General features: G+C 30.6%; 2 protein-coding genes across 5 annotated transcripts; both read left to right on the forward strand.

Annotated features, from left to right (window-relative positions):
- The first annotated feature begins 6,181 nt into the window (after positions 1-6,181).
- On the forward strand, positions 6,182-9,532 carry LOC145069567 (18S pre-ribosomal assembly protein gar2-like protein). 4 transcript variants are annotated; one of them, XM_079016502.1, is made up of 6 exons: positions 6,182-6,463; positions 6,972-7,036; positions 7,840-7,926; positions 8,002-8,749; positions 8,837-9,099; positions 9,185-9,532. In XM_079016502.1, the coding sequence occupies exons 3-6, from the start codon at positions 7,862-7,864 to the stop codon at positions 9,291-9,293; spliced, it is 1,185 nt and encodes a 394-aa protein (XP_078872628.1). In that variant the 5' UTR covers positions 6,182-6,463; positions 6,972-7,036; positions 7,840-7,861; the 3' UTR covers positions 9,294-9,532. The 4 variants fall into 4 exon arrangements, with proteins under 4 accessions (XP_078872628.1, XP_078872631.1, XP_078872629.1 ...); XM_079016505.1 differs by having other exon boundaries at positions 8,016-8,749; XM_079016503.1 differs by lacking the exon at positions 6,182-6,463 and adding an exon at positions 6,645-6,696.
- Positions 9,533-13,925: 4,393 nt separating this feature from the next.
- LOC145071331 (uncharacterized) lies at positions 13,926-16,353 on the forward strand. The gene is made up of 4 exons (XM_079018227.1): positions 13,926-14,232; positions 14,359-14,417; positions 14,524-14,584; positions 16,124-16,353. The coding sequence occupies exons 1-4, from the start codon at positions 14,118-14,120 to the stop codon at positions 16,270-16,272; spliced, it is 384 nt and encodes a 127-aa protein (XP_078874353.1). The 5' UTR covers positions 13,926-14,117; the 3' UTR covers positions 16,273-16,353.
- Positions 16,354-20,856: the final 4,503 nt, after the last annotated feature.

Consider the following 20,856-nt stretch of genomic DNA (forward strand, 5'->3'; position numbering starts at 1 on the left):
CAAAACCGAATCGATTTGAGGTAAACGAAGTCCAATATGGTGTAGACCAAAACCAAATACTAATGAAATAAACTTAACCTATATAAATGAGTATGACGTGATTGGAAACTGCATCGAAGAAAACAGTTTGAAAAAAAAACAACTATTTTTTTTTTAATTTTGGATTTAAAACTTACAAAAAGTTGCAATATATATAGACATCTAAAAACAAAAAATTGGGCATTTATAATGCAATACATTGTCGTCTCATCGTCATCATTGTTTTTTTAGTAGCGTTCGTTGCATGTTGGTCGTTTATTAATTGTTTGTCGTTTTATCATTTACTCATCAATGTTTTTGCTTAGTAGCGCTTCAATACATTTTCTTCCGCACTAAGTCGTAACGACAATATCATAGCTAATTATTCCTTATGTTTCGTTTTTTGACCATCTCATGTTTGCCTTCTAGTGGCGATATATGTTGTATTCACTTCATACCATCAAAGTAGTCTTTCAAGGAAATGCATACTTCTATGGATATAAAGGGTGAGTTTTGTTACTTTTTGAGAGATTACCTCGCCACTAACAGAAAAAATGGATTTTGAAGCTACCGTAAAGGCTTGACAGTTAGTACATCATGAGCCATAACCGCTAGAATTAGAAATGGGGATTCCTCTCTTTCCATCAAACCACAACATTTAAAATTTTAAAATCATTATATACTTATAAAGCAAGCATTTTTTCTCTCACCACATTCATTTGAAACTCCTATGTATTTTTCCTTTCACCACATTCATTTGAAACTCCCATGACTTTTCAATTTCTTTCTAATAATAATTATAATTTGGTTAATTAGGTTAAACAAATATCAAACCTAAAGTGTAATCATATATAAACTAAATTTCAATATTAAAATAATATCTTTACTAATACTTATAAAGTTATGATTTTTAACTTTTAACATATTATACTTAATTTATTAGTTTTAATATATTGTTGTTTGTAAACCATTATCATTTTAAAGATACAATTTTGTAACAATTTGTATGAAATACTTAAATTATTAATTTAAATATAACATTACATGGTTAATTTAAATATAAAATTTTGTTTAACTTAAACAACTCAAAGAATGTTTTGTAAATAGTTAAAAGGGATAAATTGTAATGTCTTTCTAATAATGATTATAAGTTGATTAATAAGTTTAAATAAATATCAATTCTAAAATGTAATCATAAATAAACTAAATTTTAATTTTAAAATAATATCTTTAATTCTACATATAAAGTTATGTCTTTAACTTTTAACATATTATACTTAATTTATTAGATTAATATATTGTTATATGTAAACCATTATCAGTTTAAAGCTACAACTTTTAAACAGTTTGGACAAAATACTTAAATTGTTAACTTAAATATAACGTTATAATGTAATATAAATTTATGTTCTACTTAAAAAACCAAAGAATATTTTGTAAATAGGTAAAAGTGATAAATTGTAGTGATAAATGAAAAAACTAAATTGTAATTTCAGTTAAACTAAAATATTTCCTAAAGATATTTTATAATGGTTAAAAGTTTCAAATAAGTAACTTAACTAACTTACAATAACAATGGTTAAAAATAACTCTATATTAATTATTATATTGTTACCTTTAAAATCAAAAAACAATGTTTGATGTTTTAAATAATTATAATGATAGAAATTAAAACATTAAGCAAATAAATTTTAAAAAATTAATTAACAACAACAACAACTATAAATAATATTAAACCATATATTATATTTAATTTTATTAATATGTAACTCACAGGTAGAAATCATTTAATCGATTGAAATTATCCAGATATAATAGATGTATATATTATCATATAATTCAAAATGATTATATTGTTACCTTTAAAATCAAAAAACAACGTTTGATGTTTTAAATATTTATAATGATAGAAGAATGGATGCGAGAAAAAGACTCTCATTCCCAGTTTCCTATTTATTTTATTGAACATTGTTATTGTATTGAGTATTGAAGTGAAGTAAAAAATTGGAAACTCTTTCTTTTCTAAGAGAGAAAAAGAAATAGAAAAAGATTAGTAATTTACTATATATAACATAAAAATTAGAAGAATTTAGAAAGAGAGTTCTTTTTCTTAATCTCATGAACAAGATCTAAGAATCCATTAAGCAAATAAATTTTAAAAAATTAATTAAGAACAACAATAACTATAAATAATATTAAACCATATATTATATTTAATTTTATTAATATGTAACTCGCGGGTAGAAATCATTCAATCGATTGAAATTATCTAGTTATAATAGATGTATATATTATCATATAATTCAAAATAATCAATATATTATATCAATTTAGTATACGAATTATTATATCAAATTTAACAACAACGTTATTATTATATATTTTTAAAAAATACATATATTTGTTAAGACTTCAACTATATAGGTGTTTATGCACAACGCGCGGGTATTCGCCTAGTCTTATATATTTGTGTGTGCTTAAAATTGGTTCCAATATACATTACGAGCTTGCTAGTAGGGTACTAGTCCATGCCCATTTAGTAGGTTTATTTATTAAAGTATTATATTGTCTAATTGTTTCATTTTTACCTATCTAGACGATTACACACCATTTCTCATTGAGTCTTTGTAAATTTTTTTGAACCATATTTCGGTAAACTTATCTTTTGCGTTAATTGCAAAATTCATGTTTTCATTGCATAAAATAAGGGTGTTCGTTTGGATGGATAAGTTTGATATAATCCAATTAAGTAAATCCAAATTGATTTCGATTTTCAAAATATGGATCCGAATAGTCCAAATTAAAATCAAATCGGATCTGATCCGATCCAATTACAATTCGGTTGGATCAATTTTATTTATTCGGTTTTCAAAAACCATAACATTTTTAAACGACGTATAATTACAATATAATCCAATTTTTATAGAAGAAGTAAAACAAATTATTTACCTGTGATTTAAAATTTAAAAACAATTACTAATAATGCACATTATAATTTAATATTTAATAGAGAAAAAAACTTTTGAGAGATATTTCATATTAATGTTTTTTATTAGGTGAAACTTTTTGAGCTTATTTGAAAAAATAAATTATAAAATTAATAAATAATTATAGGATCTATTAAAAATAAATAAATAATAAATTGTTAGTTGGTTCTTTTGGACTATTCGGTTCTTATTTTATAATAAAAAATCAATCCGAAATCCAAAATAATAGATTTTGTTGTAAACCAATTCAAAAATCCGAATATCCTAACCAAATATACCAATCTAAATTATCCGATTGGACAATTTGGTTTTGTCCAAACAATGAACAGTCCTATCATAAATCCAAATGATAACATATATTTTCTAGTAAAGCTTTAATCCATCCTAACTTTTATCGTTGGGTTCAATTATGTGACACAAATAATAACAGAATAAAATGTGTTTAAAATATTTTATATATTTAATATTGTTTGAAGAAACATTTAGGGTGCGTTTAGTTGTGAAAATTTTTCCAGTTTTCTAAGAAATTTTTCCAAGAAAAACGGAAATTTTGAAAACACGTTTGGTTCGTTCAGTTTTCCAAAGTTTTCTAAGAAAATGAAAATTTTCAGTTTTCCAAATTGTATGTAAATTAGAAAAGTGATTTTTACAGTTTTCTAAAGTTTTCCAAATTTCTAAGATGGTAATGAAAACTCCACCCGTTCCAACCAAACGCGTTTTGATTGAAAATTGAAAATGAAAACTCAACCCTATTTTCTGAAAATATTTTCATAGAAAATGAAAACATTTTCCAACAACCAAACACACCCTTAACTTTTCAATTTATAACCGTTTAACGCCTTGCACATTAACAAAATCGGTTAAAGACTACACAACTTATTGGATAATAAACTATCAAACGAAAAGAGTAGTTATTTAAAAAAAACACTGAGCATTTCAGTTAACTGTTTGATAACTACCCATCTAGACTCCATACATGACATGACCCTATGCGCTCGACAATGTGATCGTGAAACGCTTTATATATGTCTTTTATCGTAAAGCACATTCAAACATTTAAATATCAAATTCCATTGATGATCTATTTCCCACTTTGCCCCTAACCAAATGACATCACCATACAAAACTTCATATATTTATGCCATTGAGCGTTACTACTTACTACAAATATAAATATCACAAAACATTTGTTTAAATGTAATTTTACTTCTTCAATTTGTCCTTACACAACCAAATTGATGATTGTATTGACTATGAAAGATCAGTTTATATTTTATTTTTAATTGTCCAACCATGACAGTATTGTTTGATATTTTATCAAAAAATATAGAAAAAAATTTATTTTGCATTTTAGAAGTTTTTTTTTTCGTGTATTATAAAATTTTATATAAATTATTTTTGGTGTGCATATATATATCCAAACAATGCTAACGTAACCGCTCGCTTCATCATATGCCAAACATTAGAGTGGTAACACAAAGAAACACATATGGTAAACTATATGGAGCGTTCAAACATCGCAAGTTAAATTTATTATTGACTCTAATTTATTAAAACCTTCAGTCAATTCATTTTTAACGGTTTGCTCCATATTAATGCAATTGTGTCTAAGGGTCAGGTGACTTACATAACAATAACCAGCTTGAAGAGTTATTTTGGATGATTTTGTTGATCGGCGGTTGTCAAAGTGGTTGAAATACAAACTTTCATAAATCACGAACCTTGCCCTCACTTTGTATACCACACTTTGTTCTTTAATTGCAGATGGTGCCTTAATTCGTTATTGTTGCTTAACGGTGATCCGGACCGATCCATTTTGCTATCCAAATTTGCATGGTTTTAATTAGGCCTGTCGAAAAAACCCGAAACCCGTTCTACCCACCCCACCCGTTCCGAATTCGGGTAGAATGGGTCGGGTCGAACGGATAACGGGTATGAACATTCGGGTAATAGGTTAACCCGATAATAATATAGGTCGGGTTTTAGGTATGAATATTTATTTTCAGGTATACCTGAATTCGTTTTTTAAATAATACCAAATATACAATGCAATCACGTACGCACACTTCAAATAAAACAAAACTCTTCGTTTCCTTCTTATGAACGACGGCTCGACAGTCGACGCAAACTTGCAAAAGGAATACGACGCTGAAGCTGAAGTCCTGAACCGTCATCACAATTCTCAGTTTCTCTTTATCGCACGTAATGGAATTAAAAAAAAGTACATAACATATTATAATGATTTGTATTGTTATTATAGATGTACTTGTTAATTGTATGAAATATTTTCCTACCCAATTCTTTACTAAACCAACCAACACGTAAGAAAAAATATCAATAAGTGTCATTTAAGAAATTTTCGGGTATACCCGATAATTACTCGACCCGACCTCAAACCCGAATACCCAAAACCCGAAAACCCGAATTATAATATAGGTCGGGCATTATTTTCTTAAGGAAATACCCGTTTTACCACACCCGTTCTACTCGAAACCCGAAAATTTTACCCGTTCGACACCCTTAGTTTTAATGTTGCATTCCCATCTACCACGTTTGTTCCACCAAACTTTCCTTTTACCATTCGATGTTTCATATAAGTCGATATATTGTCAAATTTCCAGGTTTCTTTTTGTAGGTTTGGATCTTGACAACCATTTCATTAGTTAGACAAACCTCCAACACCATCAAAATCGGTGCTTGCAAAGAGAAGTAACAAAAGCTAATAAGTAATTTTTGAGTAGCGTGACCAAAACTAATACAACTAATACATATTCAACTAGTATATGAATAGCGAATGGGTTATTATGCGAAAAAAACGACTAGAATACGGTTTCGTTATCAGAAAAACAATTTCGAACGACTAGTTTGCGAGAACTAGATTCAAACCCGGTTCTGCCAAACCGGATCCAAAACGGTTTCGATTTTTATGCACCTCTTTGTATTAACCTTCTAGTTATTGAATAGCTCTTATATATGTTTCTCTTTCTTTAGGGTATTAGAAAAAGTAGCAAACACACCATGGTCCTCAACCAAATTACCAAACCACGACCCATATGACCATTGATGAGATTGCTGGTGGAAAGTGGGTCCCACATCTAATAAAACAGCTGGTCCCACACAAAAATCCATTAAATATTCAATTAAGAAAATATATATATTAAGAAAAAGAAAAAGAAAAAAAAGAGAGAGAGATCCCCATTCCCCACCCAATTTGACAGGTTGATGAGTTGTTCACATTCCTCACATCTGACTGCCTCTCTGTTTTGGACAGATTCACCATCTCTCTTCCCTTTTCCGGCAGCTTTTCTCTCTTCTCCGGCCAAAAACCACCAGCCACCGGTCTTTGAACATTTAACTACTAATCATCTACGAATAACACTAACGGAACTCTGAGTTATTTCAAAATGTTACCGAGATCTCCGGCGAAGAAGGCCTAAACCAATTTCAAAAGTTTTCAGGTGAGCGACTTTGAAATCTGTTCATCGAGGATCTCTAATTGTAAATACATAATGTGTTTCTGAAGGAAAAACTACTGTGTTTTTTTTGGAGCTTTCATTTTGTCTGTGTAATTAATGCTACTTTTTTTTAGTGGAGGTGCTCTTTTGATTCCATATCTGTCTAATATTACATATTAAATGCACTGTAAGGAATAGATTGGGAGTAATTAGGTTTTCGAGAGTTGACATTTTCTGTAAGTGGCTCGAGTTCATGTTTTCCCCCTCCTTTCAACTATCTCGCAACATACACAAATCGAACGCAATGAATTTTATTTATCTGCTCGCTTTTCGTTTCTCTGTATCTATCTTTGCCGCTAATATCGGATCTGTTACCGAATTTTCAATTCAATTTTTCTTTATCTGATTTTTTTAGTTTAGCGTGTAATTCTAGTTTTGTTTCTGTATATGATTATCGCATCTGTTAGAAAAAAAAAAAATCTAAATCTGTTTGAGATTTCTTGTTTTGCAGTGTCGATTGTCTGAAGCAAGCGAAGGATACGAATGAGAGTTTAATTTCGTTGATTCGGTGTACAGGTACTGTGGTTAATTGTATGTATTTTTATATTTTATATATACACCTTTATACTTTTCATCGTCGATATGCAATTACAAAGTGCAAATCTGTTAGGATCTGATTCTGCTCAGAATTCTTAATTCTTTCGCCCTAGGGTTTATGAAATCTGGTTATGAAATTGTAAACTATATAAAGTACTGTTTGTTTTTGGCTGAAAAACCCTATAAAAAATTGGGTCTTTTGATCCATCAGGGTAACTGACAAAAAGAAGATTGTAAGAGTACATACCTGAGGATTATAAAAAAGTCTTTTTTAGCTGTTCTATGTAGTGGAATTACTCTTGAGAAGTGTTTTAGTGGGTTTTCTTTAATATAACTTTTTTAACTTTTATGTATTGTCTTTTCCCTTGTCTCTTTGTAATATTGTATACCTCTCATTTGCTTATTCTTTTTGAATCCATTTAAGTTTTGTTTTTGGTTACAAGTTCCTGACAACTTTGATTCCATTTTCATTTTGACTTCTTGTTAAGTTGCTCAATATTTCTCTTATCATGGTTTACTTTTTTAATTTCATATACCAGATAAGCTTTCTTTTTGGGCATATAAGAGCAACTAGATGTGGTTCCACATCTACTATTTTATATATAGACAAAATATCATGTGGTCACTTTTTCCCTACAACCTTTGAATTTTTGGCCTCATACACTTCCTTTGAAATGGGGTTTTCATACTTTTGACTTTTTTTTGTAGGGTTTTCAGTTTGACTTTAAAACGTGTTATCTGCTGTCAATCATTATAAATTGGATTCTCTTTTCTTTTTGTAGGTGGTGTCTCTTACTCTCTTTAATGTTTGCATCACAGCTCTTGCGAATTCTCCAAACTTTTCCAACTAATGTTAATAATGAAATCTGGTAAGGTTTATTTTTCATAATTTTTATGTCATAAATCTATCCACCCTGTTATACTTGATTTGAATCCAACAACAGTAATTTTGACACAGATGAAGTGAAGGAGAAGAACACCATGAAAGAGAGCCCAAAAAGGTACACAAATCCATTTTTATCAGATGAAGAGAATGAAAAAGTCAACAACAACAATCATCAAGAAGTTTACACTGATAAAAATGTGATGGAATTGGAATTGGAATGTGAACTTCCTGAATTGTTAGTATGTTACAATGATGGTGGTTTTCATGTGAAGGACATTTGTGTTGATGATGGAATCCCTCATGATAAACATGATGACATCATCAATCAAAGTCTGATATTTTCACCCATGGAAGATTATTACATGGAGGAATCAAATCATGTTGTGGATATTGGAGATAATCTTGATATTTCAGTTGAAGATTTACAGAATTCAACACCAGATAAAGATTGTGAGGATGATGATGATGATGATGATGATGCAAAAGAGTGTGGGACCAAAGAAGAAGAAGATATTGAGTCCATAGATCCGAATGAGATAAAGAATATCTCTAAAGATGATAATCATGTAATTTCCGAATGTGCCCCTGAAGAGTTAAAATGTGCAGAATCTGATACTGTTCCAAAAGGCATTGACAATTATGTCCCTGAAAACCAACAGATGGATTTGAATTCTGTTTTTTTGGATGATAAAGATAAAGATAAAGATAAAGATAAAGATAAAGATGAAGATCGACCACTTCCATCACTTAAATCCCTTCTTGAATCCATCAATGGTGTTGATGATAAAGATCAACACCCATCTCAGGTTAGTGTTTTCATTAAATGACCAATTTGCCCTTGTAAACCCATCCAAACACAAATCTGATTCTGATATGAGTTTTTCTAATTGCAGAGTTGTGTAGAAGGAAATGAAGGTGAAGAAGAAGTAAGCACAAGTATAGAAGGAAACAACACTTTGAATCTAACCAATGGCAAAACCGTAATTTCCAATGGTCTCCATGATGTTCATGAACGTGGTGAAGGAGAGTCAAGTTTCTCTGTTGTGGGTCCCGTTTCAGGGCGCATAAATTATTCCGGGCAGATTGCGTTTTCGGGCAGCATCTCTCTCCGGTCAGACAGCAGCACAACCAGCACCAGATCCTTTGCCTTTCCCATGTAATAATCATAATTATATATTTTTATTTTTATTTTAATTTTAATTTATTTCACCTGACCGGAAATATTTTATGTGTGTATACAGACTGCAGACAGAGTGGAACAGCAGCCCGGTCAGGATGGCGAAAGCTGACCGGAGAAGATTACAGAAGCATCGAGGATGGAGGAATGGGCTTTTGTGTTGTAGATTTTGAATTAATTTTGATGTGGCTTTTTTATTTATAGGATGTGAGTTTTTATATATACATACAAATCAAAAAGAATTTACAGATAAATGTTAAAACGGGAAGTGTTTTTTTTAGGGAGGGTTTGATGTGGAGTTAGTGGTTGAGGTTGAAAAATGGTATGTGTGTTGTGTGTTGTTTTTACTTCATTTAGTGTGTTGTTTTTTATTAGAGTAGAAGAAGTATATTCAAATTGGTTGATTCTTGAAGCGTTGGAAAGAGAAAGCCCGATCCGACCCGATTAGTTGAGTAAACATCAACTCTTTGTTATGATACAAAATGGATGTACATCAAATTCAAAATGACTACTATTATTGATTATATCTTAAAATTTAAGGGCTAATATTGGAGCTTTCAGATGTTTCTTGAAACATTTTTCTGAGCTCCTTAAATCGCATCCATTCTTGCATTTTCGACTTTGAAAGTCTACAAACAATAGAAAAACAAACGGTAATCTCTCTAGTATCAGGCTTTTAATTCATTAGATTAGTGGTTCCTAACCATGTTTTTCCAAAAGAAGTTGCACCAAATTAGAGTTTTGAACATGAACAAATTTGGAATTTGTCAATTTGATGAACAAGTCTGAAACACCTCAACTCACTTTGAAACTCTTTGTTTTATAAGGTTATGTTTGACGTACCACAATTAGCTGAAAAGCTAGTTTATTTTTCGAGTTTTTTAAGTTGTCATGTTTGACAAACTAAAAAGTAGCTTATAAGCCATATTTTTAAAAAACTACTTAGACTAGTTTTTTATGAGCTTTTTAAAAAAATTTCAAATATACCCCTTAATTAATTATAAAAAGACATTTTTTAAATGTCATTTTATGTCATTTCATATTTTTCAGCTAGTTTTACCAAACGTCATTTTTTATCAATTAGATTTTCAGCTATCAACTAGCTTTTTATTTAACAGCTACCTTTTCAACTATCAGCTAACTTTTCAGCTAACAGCTAGCTTTTCATCTATCAACTAACTTTTCAGTTAACAGCTAGCTTTTCAGCTACTATGCCAAACATAACATAGCCTAAGTTTATTTTGTGAATTTTTGTATTAATATAATTCGTAGGTTATTATTTGTTACGACATACTAGATTAGGTATAAAGCGTGAACTACAAATGCATGTCAACAACACAAGATTGATTTCATTGTTGAAGAAAAGAAATCACACACACGAAAACAAAATATTTGAATTTGTTCAATTAATGTGACATACATCGTAAAAAGAAATATTTTTATTTGTGAGTTTGAAAAATGATAGTACATTTGAAACCCTAACTATTAACCCTGTTATATAGGCAAAATACAAATATAACCCTAAATACAACATGGTCGACCCCAAATACTTATCCTTTCAATATAGCATGTCGTTTTTTTATATGCTTTATAATTGTTATTGAGTGCTATATTGGACTCTGTTAATTATATCTACACTCTGATTCATGATCCAAACTCGGTTAATTCGGCAAGGTAAATTACAATCAGGGTTTTAAAAACCAATTAGAACTAGAAATGGGGGATGAGAGTAGTTCAACAACGATCAAATTTATGCTAAGTTCTAGTTAAACCGGATTGAACCGGACGGTTTTTCAAAAGCTGGATGGAACCGGTGTGACAGAACGTTAAAAAACCGTTTGAACCGGTTTATTGGACTTAGATAATTAGATTTCACTTAGCATATTAAAAAAAGAGTCAATTTACAAAGGTAATTGAATAGCTCGATCGATCTATCCGAAGTACAAACAATTTGAAGGTCGACACACATCACTGCTAGATTTAGATCGAGCGGTTCAACTAAAAAACCTTTTAAAACATTAATTGCAATTCCTCTTTCCCTCAATCGTCCACATAAAAACAAGACTGTATGTCCACTTTTCGTAAAATATCGAGATCAAGGCGTTTTGGGCATGAAATCAAATGAATGATAAAAATTTTACTTTGATGTCCTCTTTGCATCGTAAAGTTGTTAGTGGGGTAGATTTTTTTTTTTTTTTTTTTTTTTTTTTTTTTTTTTTTTTTTTTTTTTTTTGGGGGGGGTGGGGGGAGAATTGTGTATTGGTAACGTCACGTTAAGGATCTGTTTCCCTACTTTATATTGGCTAGTAAATAATAAAGATAGATTGGTATTCTCATCAGTGGAGATTGGAGCTGCGTAGGACCTTCATGATAGCATGGAAATTGACCAACTAAATATTTTATTCATTTATTGTATGTGTTGTGTATTGTCAAGATGGAAGATGAGTTGGATAATTGTACTTGAGAAATTAGACGATGGTAACTTTAATGTTAAAAGAAAAAAAATGAAAGGAAACATCTTGGAATAAATTTATTTCCCAGAAAATTAATATATTTTTTTAGCGGTTAATGTTAGATGGACTTTCAAATCGTATTAATTTATCTTATTGCAATGTAATCATTCCTATAAAGGAGGTGACTCGTACACAACAAAATTTTTCCATACATAACAATTTATGCTTTTAAATTTTGTATTGTATAACTCAATCAAACATAAAATGTTGTGTACAGATAAAAATTGTTGTATACAAATCACTTCACTTCCTATAATTATGTGCCCGATATGTAAAATGTCAATGGAAATGGTGTATCATGTTTTCGGTGAGTGTCTAATGACTATGAAGACATGGAATGCAATATCTCAATGGTTAGATATGGATCTTCCTTGATCCTTGGGAATTGTGAATTTAATTACATGGGTGTAAGCGTTACAAGTTTCGCAAATAAAGAAGAATATCATGATGCCCTAATTAGAATCACTTGTTGGGTGGTTTGGAAATATAGAAATGAGATCGTGTTTATGGAAAGTCTGCGAAGAAAAGATCATATTTTTTTATTCGGTTGTTGATTTATTGTTTTTTTTTTGTTTTCAAATAGATATTGTAAGAAAAATATTACTTCGGTTTCTTGGCTCCAAAACCCAATGAATTTTGTGTAATTTTCCTAGTTTTTTTGGTAGTTTTGGTATTTATAATCTTTAAGTTGTTCAAAAAAAAACCATTAGGTGGTTCTTTCCATAAATGTCTTATGAATGATTATTAAAAATAATTTACAAAACTTTTGGTTAAATATATATAAATGTTGCCTGATTTTTTGAAATATGATTAATTATTATCTAAAAGTCGAAAATAGAAGAAGAGGCAAGAGGTACATCACAACTACCTTTCTGTCTTCATCTCTAAAATAGACCAGACAAAGCTTGTATATGGTGGATGGATGTGAAAGATGCCTAGTGAATAATGATTAACACATTTTTGTTCATATTCTACAAAAGATTTTCATTGCATATATACACATGTATGCTATTTGTGCAAAGAACCCAAAACTTGAACTATTTTACAAATTCATTGATATAGGGGACCATGTTATAATCTCTAATATAAGTGGTGCCGATTTTGTTCTGATATTTTATCATAACATTAAACCAAACATTAAAAACAATTAGAAATTTAGAATCCCAATAAGATTCTATTAGATTGTTAGGTGATTAGAGAAAATCACATAGGAGAGGGGCCCCAAAACCTTTGCCACATCATTAATACTAAACTTTAAGTTTCCTCCATATTAACTAGGTTAATGTTTGGGGAATTAGTTATGTAAAGGGTGAGATGAGCTTTTATAACACTTCTAACAATATTTCAGCAATTTGGCGTTGTGATAGAGATGTTTGTTTAAATTTGATAAGAACTCTATTGGTCCCCAACATATATGGTCTCACACTAACCAAAATGGTGTACTTATAGTTAAAGCCTCCTAACATTTCTTATTTCTCTAATCTTCAACCCAATTAATTCACAAAGTTTTTGCAAAACGTTTTGTATACAAGTACCAAATGGGTAGAGAAATATGTTAAAAAGAAAACGAGTCCAATTGATGAAAGTCACATTTTATGTTTCTAATGCTTTTAACCTTTTAATGTGATATGTTGAAAAAAAAGCAGATTCTTAGAGGGTGGTTGACTTGTTCATTTAAAAATAATTTTTTTAATTTACGACTTTTTGAAAAATCAATAAGATAAACAAAATGTTTACGTGCCACAATTTCTAATTTTTTGAAACAACTTATGACTTATGAGGTTTACAAAGTAGATAAAAGCTAAAATTAAACCAAATATTTTTTAACTTATTACTTTTCCACCTATAAAACCTAATCCACATATATTTTTTTTTTTTAAAAAAAAAAAACTTATTTTCCCATCTTCATAAGTCAATAAGTCATTTTGGATAAAAATTATTTTTAACTTCAAAAAGAAATCTCAAACACTCTCTTACCATAGCAATAAAATTTTTGTCATTACACTCAACATATTATTTATTTAATTATAGGTTATAAAGTATCGTATTCGCTTTCCAAAAGAGTCTTTACAAACAAAAAAAAAAGACTTAATATCGTATCGATATGGAATACAGTAATGATCTTATGGAATACAGTAACGATCTCAAGTTCTCAACCCATATATATATATATATATATATATATATATATATATATATATATATATATATATATATATATATATATATATATATATATATATTTCATTTTGAGCTCTTATCCAATGCGTGTATTATAAGACTCAACAATTTACACCTCTTATATACACTAGTGCTTTTCTTTGTTAAGGTCACCACTTTGTGCTTAATTATTTGTGTGTCCTCTCTCCGAAATACACACAAATATTACACACGCTTATTGAGAATCTTGTGTACGTCACTTGTTTGCCACTATAATCCACACAACAAGAACATCTACATGGTACTACGCATGATCTGCTAAGCATGCACATGACGATTGCCATGATGACAATGATGTTGTGGATTAGGGTTTCAGTTTTGATGACAGTTGATGCTGCTTTTGTCCATAATCATCAGATGCAAGCTTTCCATGAGTTAGGTATATATATGTAATATGTTGACCCCACCCCCATACACCCACTACCCCCTACCCTCATCCCCACTCCAACTCTCATGTTTCATGCATGGTGATGATGATCGATGTGGCTATATATATTTTTTGCAGGTTATGACCAACATGTTCTTTCTCCTGTGATTTCAAGAAAGTTGATGATCCAAGAAATGGTAACTTAATTTATATGCAATTTGGCCCTTTGATTTAGACAAACCAAGATTCAAATGAAATCGATTTGGGGTTTAAGTTTTCAAATTATGGTTGTGTTTCGATCAGGTTGAAGGGAATGGAGATCAAGATTTGCTGTTTGACAATGACCAAAAGGAAGCTCCATTAGGTAATTCTTCATCAAATTTCAACTTTAATTAAAAATGTACACATGCCACATCACACATGCATATTTGAATATAAATAAAGCTAAAAAATTCAGTTACATATCTTTACAATAAACAAATATAATTGTAATATAAATAAATATATACTAAAAATTATCTAACATGTATTGTTCAAATCCATTTTATTTCCTATCTATTCTTGCAAAAAAGAAATTAGAAACCTAACGTCTTCATAATTAAGATTTGTTTTATAATAAAACATAAATTAGTTATTTATGCATTTAATTAAGTAGCTTAATGTTCATGTATTATCTGCTACGATAATTGCATTTTCTTTCATCAAAAACCCTTTTACAGAAAAATGACAACTATAGCTTTAAAGAGAATATATACAAGCACACCCTAATCCTAACCGCTGAATTAGGTAGGGTATCCTCAAAATCCTATGTTAGCTATTAGTGCTTTGTTATATAGTGTTTCTTTATAAATCTTTTAGCTGTTATGTGAATTTCCAAAAAATAGCAAGGATTCTACTCACACTTATCATATTGGTTTTTTTTTTTCACTTATTTAGTTATTTTGTACGTTTTTCTTTTGAAAAATCTCTTCTAACGAGACGTTACATTTTCACGTAATACGTACCTCCTAGCTACGAAAATGATAATTGAAAATCCCACAATAAAAGTGCCAAACATAAATTAAAAAAATGATTTTCGCATTAATAAGAACAATTTCATATACATTAAAGACATTTCGCATTATATGAGAAAAAAATTATGATTTTTTTAGTTGTATAATATATTTTCTTATGGAAAAAAAAACAAATTTCACAACAATAGTGATTTCAAGTGATTCTATTTGGAAATTGATGAAAATAACTATTTTATATATTAAAAGGTCATTTCCAAATGTGGCTATTTTTTTTATCTCAACCTTTTAGTTTATGCATATTTCAAATTCAAGTTAAAGTAAGTATCAATGAACAATTGTTGTAATCTTGTAAACTTGTTAAAAACAAGTTTAACTATAGATCGAATAAAATACAAATATAATAATACAAATCTTATAAAAAGGTAATATAAACTAACAAAATTTTGGCCTAGAGGCATGATAGCAGGGGCGGACCTAGGGGTGATCCACGGTGGCACCGGCAACCCCTAATTTTTCCGGCCGTAGTGGAAAAATTTTCGAAGATTTTCGAAAATTTTATTTTTTCTACTACCGTGCAACCCCTACTGTAAAATCTTGCGTCCGTCCCTGCATGATAGATGTCTTCTCTCTATTAGGTTTAGGGTTATAAATAGACTTCAAGAGTAGTTTAAGGAGTGGTTTTGAAATTGTGGGTCGCATTCAAAAAAAGAATATAAGATGCATATAACCACTATACCTTTATGATTTCATTATTTAAGCTTATTAAGTTATAGTGATTAAATATTATTAAATTCATATATTTTTATTTTTAAAATAAATAAAATTAAATAATCATTTTGTGACCTAATATAAAATCCTATCATCACATATGTATATTCTTTTACATATAGATGGATCACAAAAGAGGAAAGAAGAAACTACAGAAAATGGAGCAAATGGATTTGACCCGACCGGTTTCACTGCCATGGATTATTCTCACGTAAGAAGACGACGCCCAATTCATAACAATTCTTCTCCCAAACCCACCAACTCACCATAATATGCAATCTTTTTATGTTTTATATTAATTTTTTTATTTTTATTTTTAATAACCTTTTTACTAATATAATTTGTATTTTCTACGGTAGCATAATTATTTAAACATTTGCTAATTCAAGGAGGCATAAAAAATTCATGATAACAAATGAACATCAATATATACAGACACAACCATGGTATAAAAAACATAATATGCAATCTATTAAAGCATAGAAGATATTATGTTAATTCTTGGTATTTAGGACGTAATAAGAAAAAATAATAATATAAGGACTTAAATGTATATGAGGTCAAAATATAGGGACTTTATATATATATATATAAAATTTAAAAACATAAATAAAACACATAATCGAAACATAGTGTAACGACCCAAAAATCAAGTATAAAAATTTCATTTTTATTATAGTTAAAACACATATATCTTTTAAATCCAAACATTCCAAAAACATTGGTAATTAAAACATTTATCAAAGTTCGTCCCAAAATCACATATTGCAGAAAACACAGGTTTACACTGCGATCAAGCTTAACCCTTCCTTTCAAAACCAATGATACCTGAAACCATAAACAAAACTGTAAGCACGAAGCTTAGTGAGTTCCCCAGAGCATACCCCACATAATCCACATAATCTCATAAACCATATCAATTATATAGGTCATATCAATCATATAAGGAATATCAATCACATAAGCATATAAGGATGTCGGGGGCTCCTCCCAGGATCTTATTCCAGGATGCCATGAGATCCTCCACATGGTCTTATACCTAAGTGTCATGGGCACCCCCATGGTCTTTACATGGAAAGCCATGGGCTCCCCCACATGATCTGACATCCAAGTGTCATGGGCTCCCCCCTGTGACATCTCCATTTCCACGACCATAAATGACCGATTTTGTTTATGCTTTATAAAAATCAGAGTACCCCTTTTATTAAAAATGTTGCGGAATTTGTTCCCAGAAAACATGATAAATACTTTATCAAAGCATTTTCAAAGAAATGTATTTTATTTCATTTTAAAACATTTGAGATATCATCATCAATATAGAAACATAAGCATAAACAGACCTTACATTCATTTACATTAGTGATCTACATCTTCTTAATCTCTCAGTGTAAAGTAGCTTCATATTGACACCTGTGATACAAATAAACTTTAGTGGGTCAGGTTGGGAAACCTGGTGAGCACATAGGGTTTTCAACCCATAATAATATAATTATTATGTTTAAACATCAAACAATCAACCCAATTACTCATCCCCATTATCTTCTTTACTCTTAAGCTACCCTAAGAATCATCTATCATGCATTCGTTTATTCCGAAGTCCATTGCTTCCAGGGTTTATATGACAGGCACTAAGTCCATAGTTGCCAATGTTCGTTCGTAAAGCACTGATTCCATAGCTGCTAAAGTTTATTCATCGGGTACTAAATCCATAGCTACCAGTGTTTATCTAATAGGTACTAAGTCCATAGCTACCAAGGTTTATCTAACCGGTACTAAGTCCATAGCTACCAACGTTTATCCAATAGGCACTAAGTCCATAGCTGCCGATGTTATTTATTAGGCACTAAGTCTATAGCTGCCAATATTCACTCATATCATCTTTCATCTCTCATCATTCATCTACCAATGTTTTACCCAACATATTCATAGATATAAAATACATATACAGTTTAAATTATTTAAAACATGTATAAAATTGTTCATCCAACATAGATAGCAAGTATATAGGTTATATGCACACAACACGTAATTTATATAAAATACTCTATATCTATGTGTAAGATGAAAGTAACTATGCACTCACTTGTGAAAGTGATGACTCGAAATTCGAGCAACGCTTCTCTTCTTAACAATATGATTTCCTTCGACGAAACCTAGTATTATTACCACTAGATTTTAGTCTAATCTTTATTGCGACTAATTATTAGTCTAGATTCATCATTAACTCAAAGTCTACTTCATGATCTATCTGATGGGTTTTGAGCAATACATCATTCCTATGGTGTATATGCAAACCCTAATAGCTATTGGATCTAGTTTGTCTAATGAACATGCAATTGAATATCCAAAGCTATAAACCCTAGATCTAGCATACAATTAATCATATTAGCATAAAATAGGGTTTAGATCTGACATTTGATTGTTATATAGCAATAACAATCTAATCCTTGGCTTCAGAAAGCTTAGTGCCTCGAGTGCTGCACCTCTAATGGAGTCACAAACACCACTAAGCAACTTGGATGAAGAGGAGAAGAGAGGAGGCTGCCTAAAACGTCTAGAAACCCTAATCCAAGAGTTCACCACGTTTTTGGTGCATAGAGGGCCTTTATATACATGTGGGCTATTAGGGTTTACAACTAGGAAACCCTAATCTCGGTACTTAAGCCCTAAGCAGCTCATGGACTCCTTTAACATATCCCTTGGAAGAATTCCTTATGGGCTTCCCATAGAATTCGTCCAACCTATATTATTTAGGTAATCCATAGCCCAATTGTAATTATCTTATAATTATATATCTAGTCCCCTAAGTTTAATTAATCTCTTTTAGCCACAAAATTAATTCTTAATATATTATTGGCTAATATTAATTAAACAATATGATTTCTCCTTTAATATATTATTCTTATAATATATTAATAAATAACAATTAAACCTTTCTCTCCTTAATTCATCCTACATATTGCTATGGTGAAGGCAACCCAAAAGGACCATGCTCATAATCGGGTCAAGTACATACCAAAATAGTTATAGACTTAGACACTAATCCAACAGTCTCCCACTTGGATAAGTCTAATAACTATTTTGCATAACTTCAGAACCTGATCAGCAATCGTAGCTTTCAAAAGCTGTTGTCAACTCTGATCTTATCAGATACGCGTGTCCTTTAGATAAGGGATCATACATTCCTCCATTCTCAAGATATCGTATAGACATAAGACATGAATTTTAATCATTCTCTCTATATTGTTTCCCGACTTCCGATTTATGACGACTAACAACAGACTATAATTGAACACATCAACTTAGTCCCGGCTTGGCCAAGCACTTAGGTGTCATCACTAAATCATCGAGGGGCCCACAGATATTGCTTTCATCCCACTTTGGGAAAAAAGGAATGGATAAACCTCAACTCAAATGCTCGCTTGCATTTACTAATCCAATCACACACAACAATAGGTTTTATAACACCAAGTTACTGGTGCGTCTACTAATTATCAATGTGCAACCGACCAACAAATAACAACTCACACGTCTCGATTTCAAAAATATACAACATTATCGACTCACAATCACTCGCAATATAATCCATGAAGCGATTCACGTGAGCGTGGGTTTAATCCAATACTCTAATCTTATCAAAGCACTCATGAACTCTGCAGCAAACTTGTGTTATGTCTAAACTCTTTAGACAATCTACAGACTCTTCATGATAGTCTTCCTTCATACCTACTTCCAACGTATGACCGACCGTGGAGGTTCGAATAACCCAGTTATTCTGGAAGTCAAAACATGCAAACTGAAACACAACAATAATACTTAATCCTATATGGCCCCGAACTGGTGGGAGTAAATAAAGCACTTTTGTTTAAACACCATATTGATTACTCATTATTCATCGTTTACCGTTTCAGAAAATCAAATTATTACTCAAATTACAACAATAGTTGTCCCATGCACAAAGCATGCACACTATGTTTCCTATGGTCCTTACTTTGTGAAATAGATCAATTGAAAAACTTTTACAATGATGCTCATTTCACAATTCCAAATTCTTATCATTAGTGTTAGAACACAAGGTTCTTGCCACTACTAGAATATGCTAGAATCTAACATTTTATGCAACGATCCTTTCGCAAAATCATAGCACAAAAGTCATCAAGACTTGGCCAATGAAATTCCAAAGTACTCTATCGAAAATTGTTACAAGACAATTCCATATACGTGAAGTCTCACATTCAAAGTACATTCCTTTGAACATCCTTCATGTATAAAATTTTCTAATCTAGACATAGACCCTTAATATCCAACTCCCAATACGGAAACATTTCCATATTTTCCATATGACAACTCATTCTTAATAGAATCTATCTATTCATAATAATGTCGATATGTTCCACCCAACACTATACTTCCAACTACTCACAAGCGACCAATCATCAGCAAACTTTGGATCGTCCTTTGATAGTTGTTTAATTATTTTAGTCAAAACCGATTCTAGTCCTTTTTCCCTCTTAATGCGCTAGACATTTGGAAAATTTTAGAATGGTCAAATATTATTGCATTTGCAATCGATCCTATACCCGAAGCGTATGGGACACGATGCATAATGTCTTACATAAAGATATGATACTTTATCAATCTTCTGCCATAATATTTTATGTGTCACGTTCTCACAATTCGAACTATGAAGAGGGATTTCGTAATCATAAACGAAATTTAAGAACACACAATGTATCCTTTGACTAAATTTATTAAAATTTTTCAATCTAAACTTTAGATTTTGAAACGAGGTATAATATTCTCTCCCTTAATTATAGCAAAACAACTTTTCAAACCATGCAACTTTGCAAATTGA

Source organism: Lactuca serriola, chromosome 8 (assembly GCF_051521515.1).
Source record: "Lactuca serriola cultivar US96UC23 chromosome 8, Lser_US96UC23_V15, whole genome shotgun sequence".
Taxonomy (NCBI): Eukaryota; Viridiplantae; Streptophyta; class Magnoliopsida; order Asterales; family Asteraceae; genus Lactuca; species Lactuca serriola.

Coding starts and splice junctions, on each gene's coding strand:
- LOC145069567 (XM_079016502.1), top strand. CDS start 7,862: ATGTTTGCATCACAGCTCTTGCGAATTCTCCAAACTTTTCCAACTAAT. Junction 7,927..8,001: donor AATGTTAATAATGAAATCTG/GTAAGGTTTATT, acceptor ATCCAACAACAG/TAATTTTGACACAGATGAAG. Junction 9,100..9,184: donor AGATCCTTTGCCTTTCCCAT/GTAATAATCATA, acceptor GTGTGTATACAG/ACTGCAGACAGAGTGGAACA.
- LOC145071331 (XM_079018227.1), top strand. CDS start 14,118: ATGCACATGACGATTGCCATGATGACAATGATGTTGTGGATTAGGGTT. Junction 14,418..14,523: donor AGTTGATGATCCAAGAAATG/GTAACTTAATTT, acceptor TGTTTCGATCAG/GTTGAAGGGAATGGAGATCA. Junction 14,585..16,123: donor CCAAAAGGAAGCTCCATTAG/GTAATTCTTCAT, acceptor TTTTACATATAG/ATGGATCACAAAAGAGGAAA.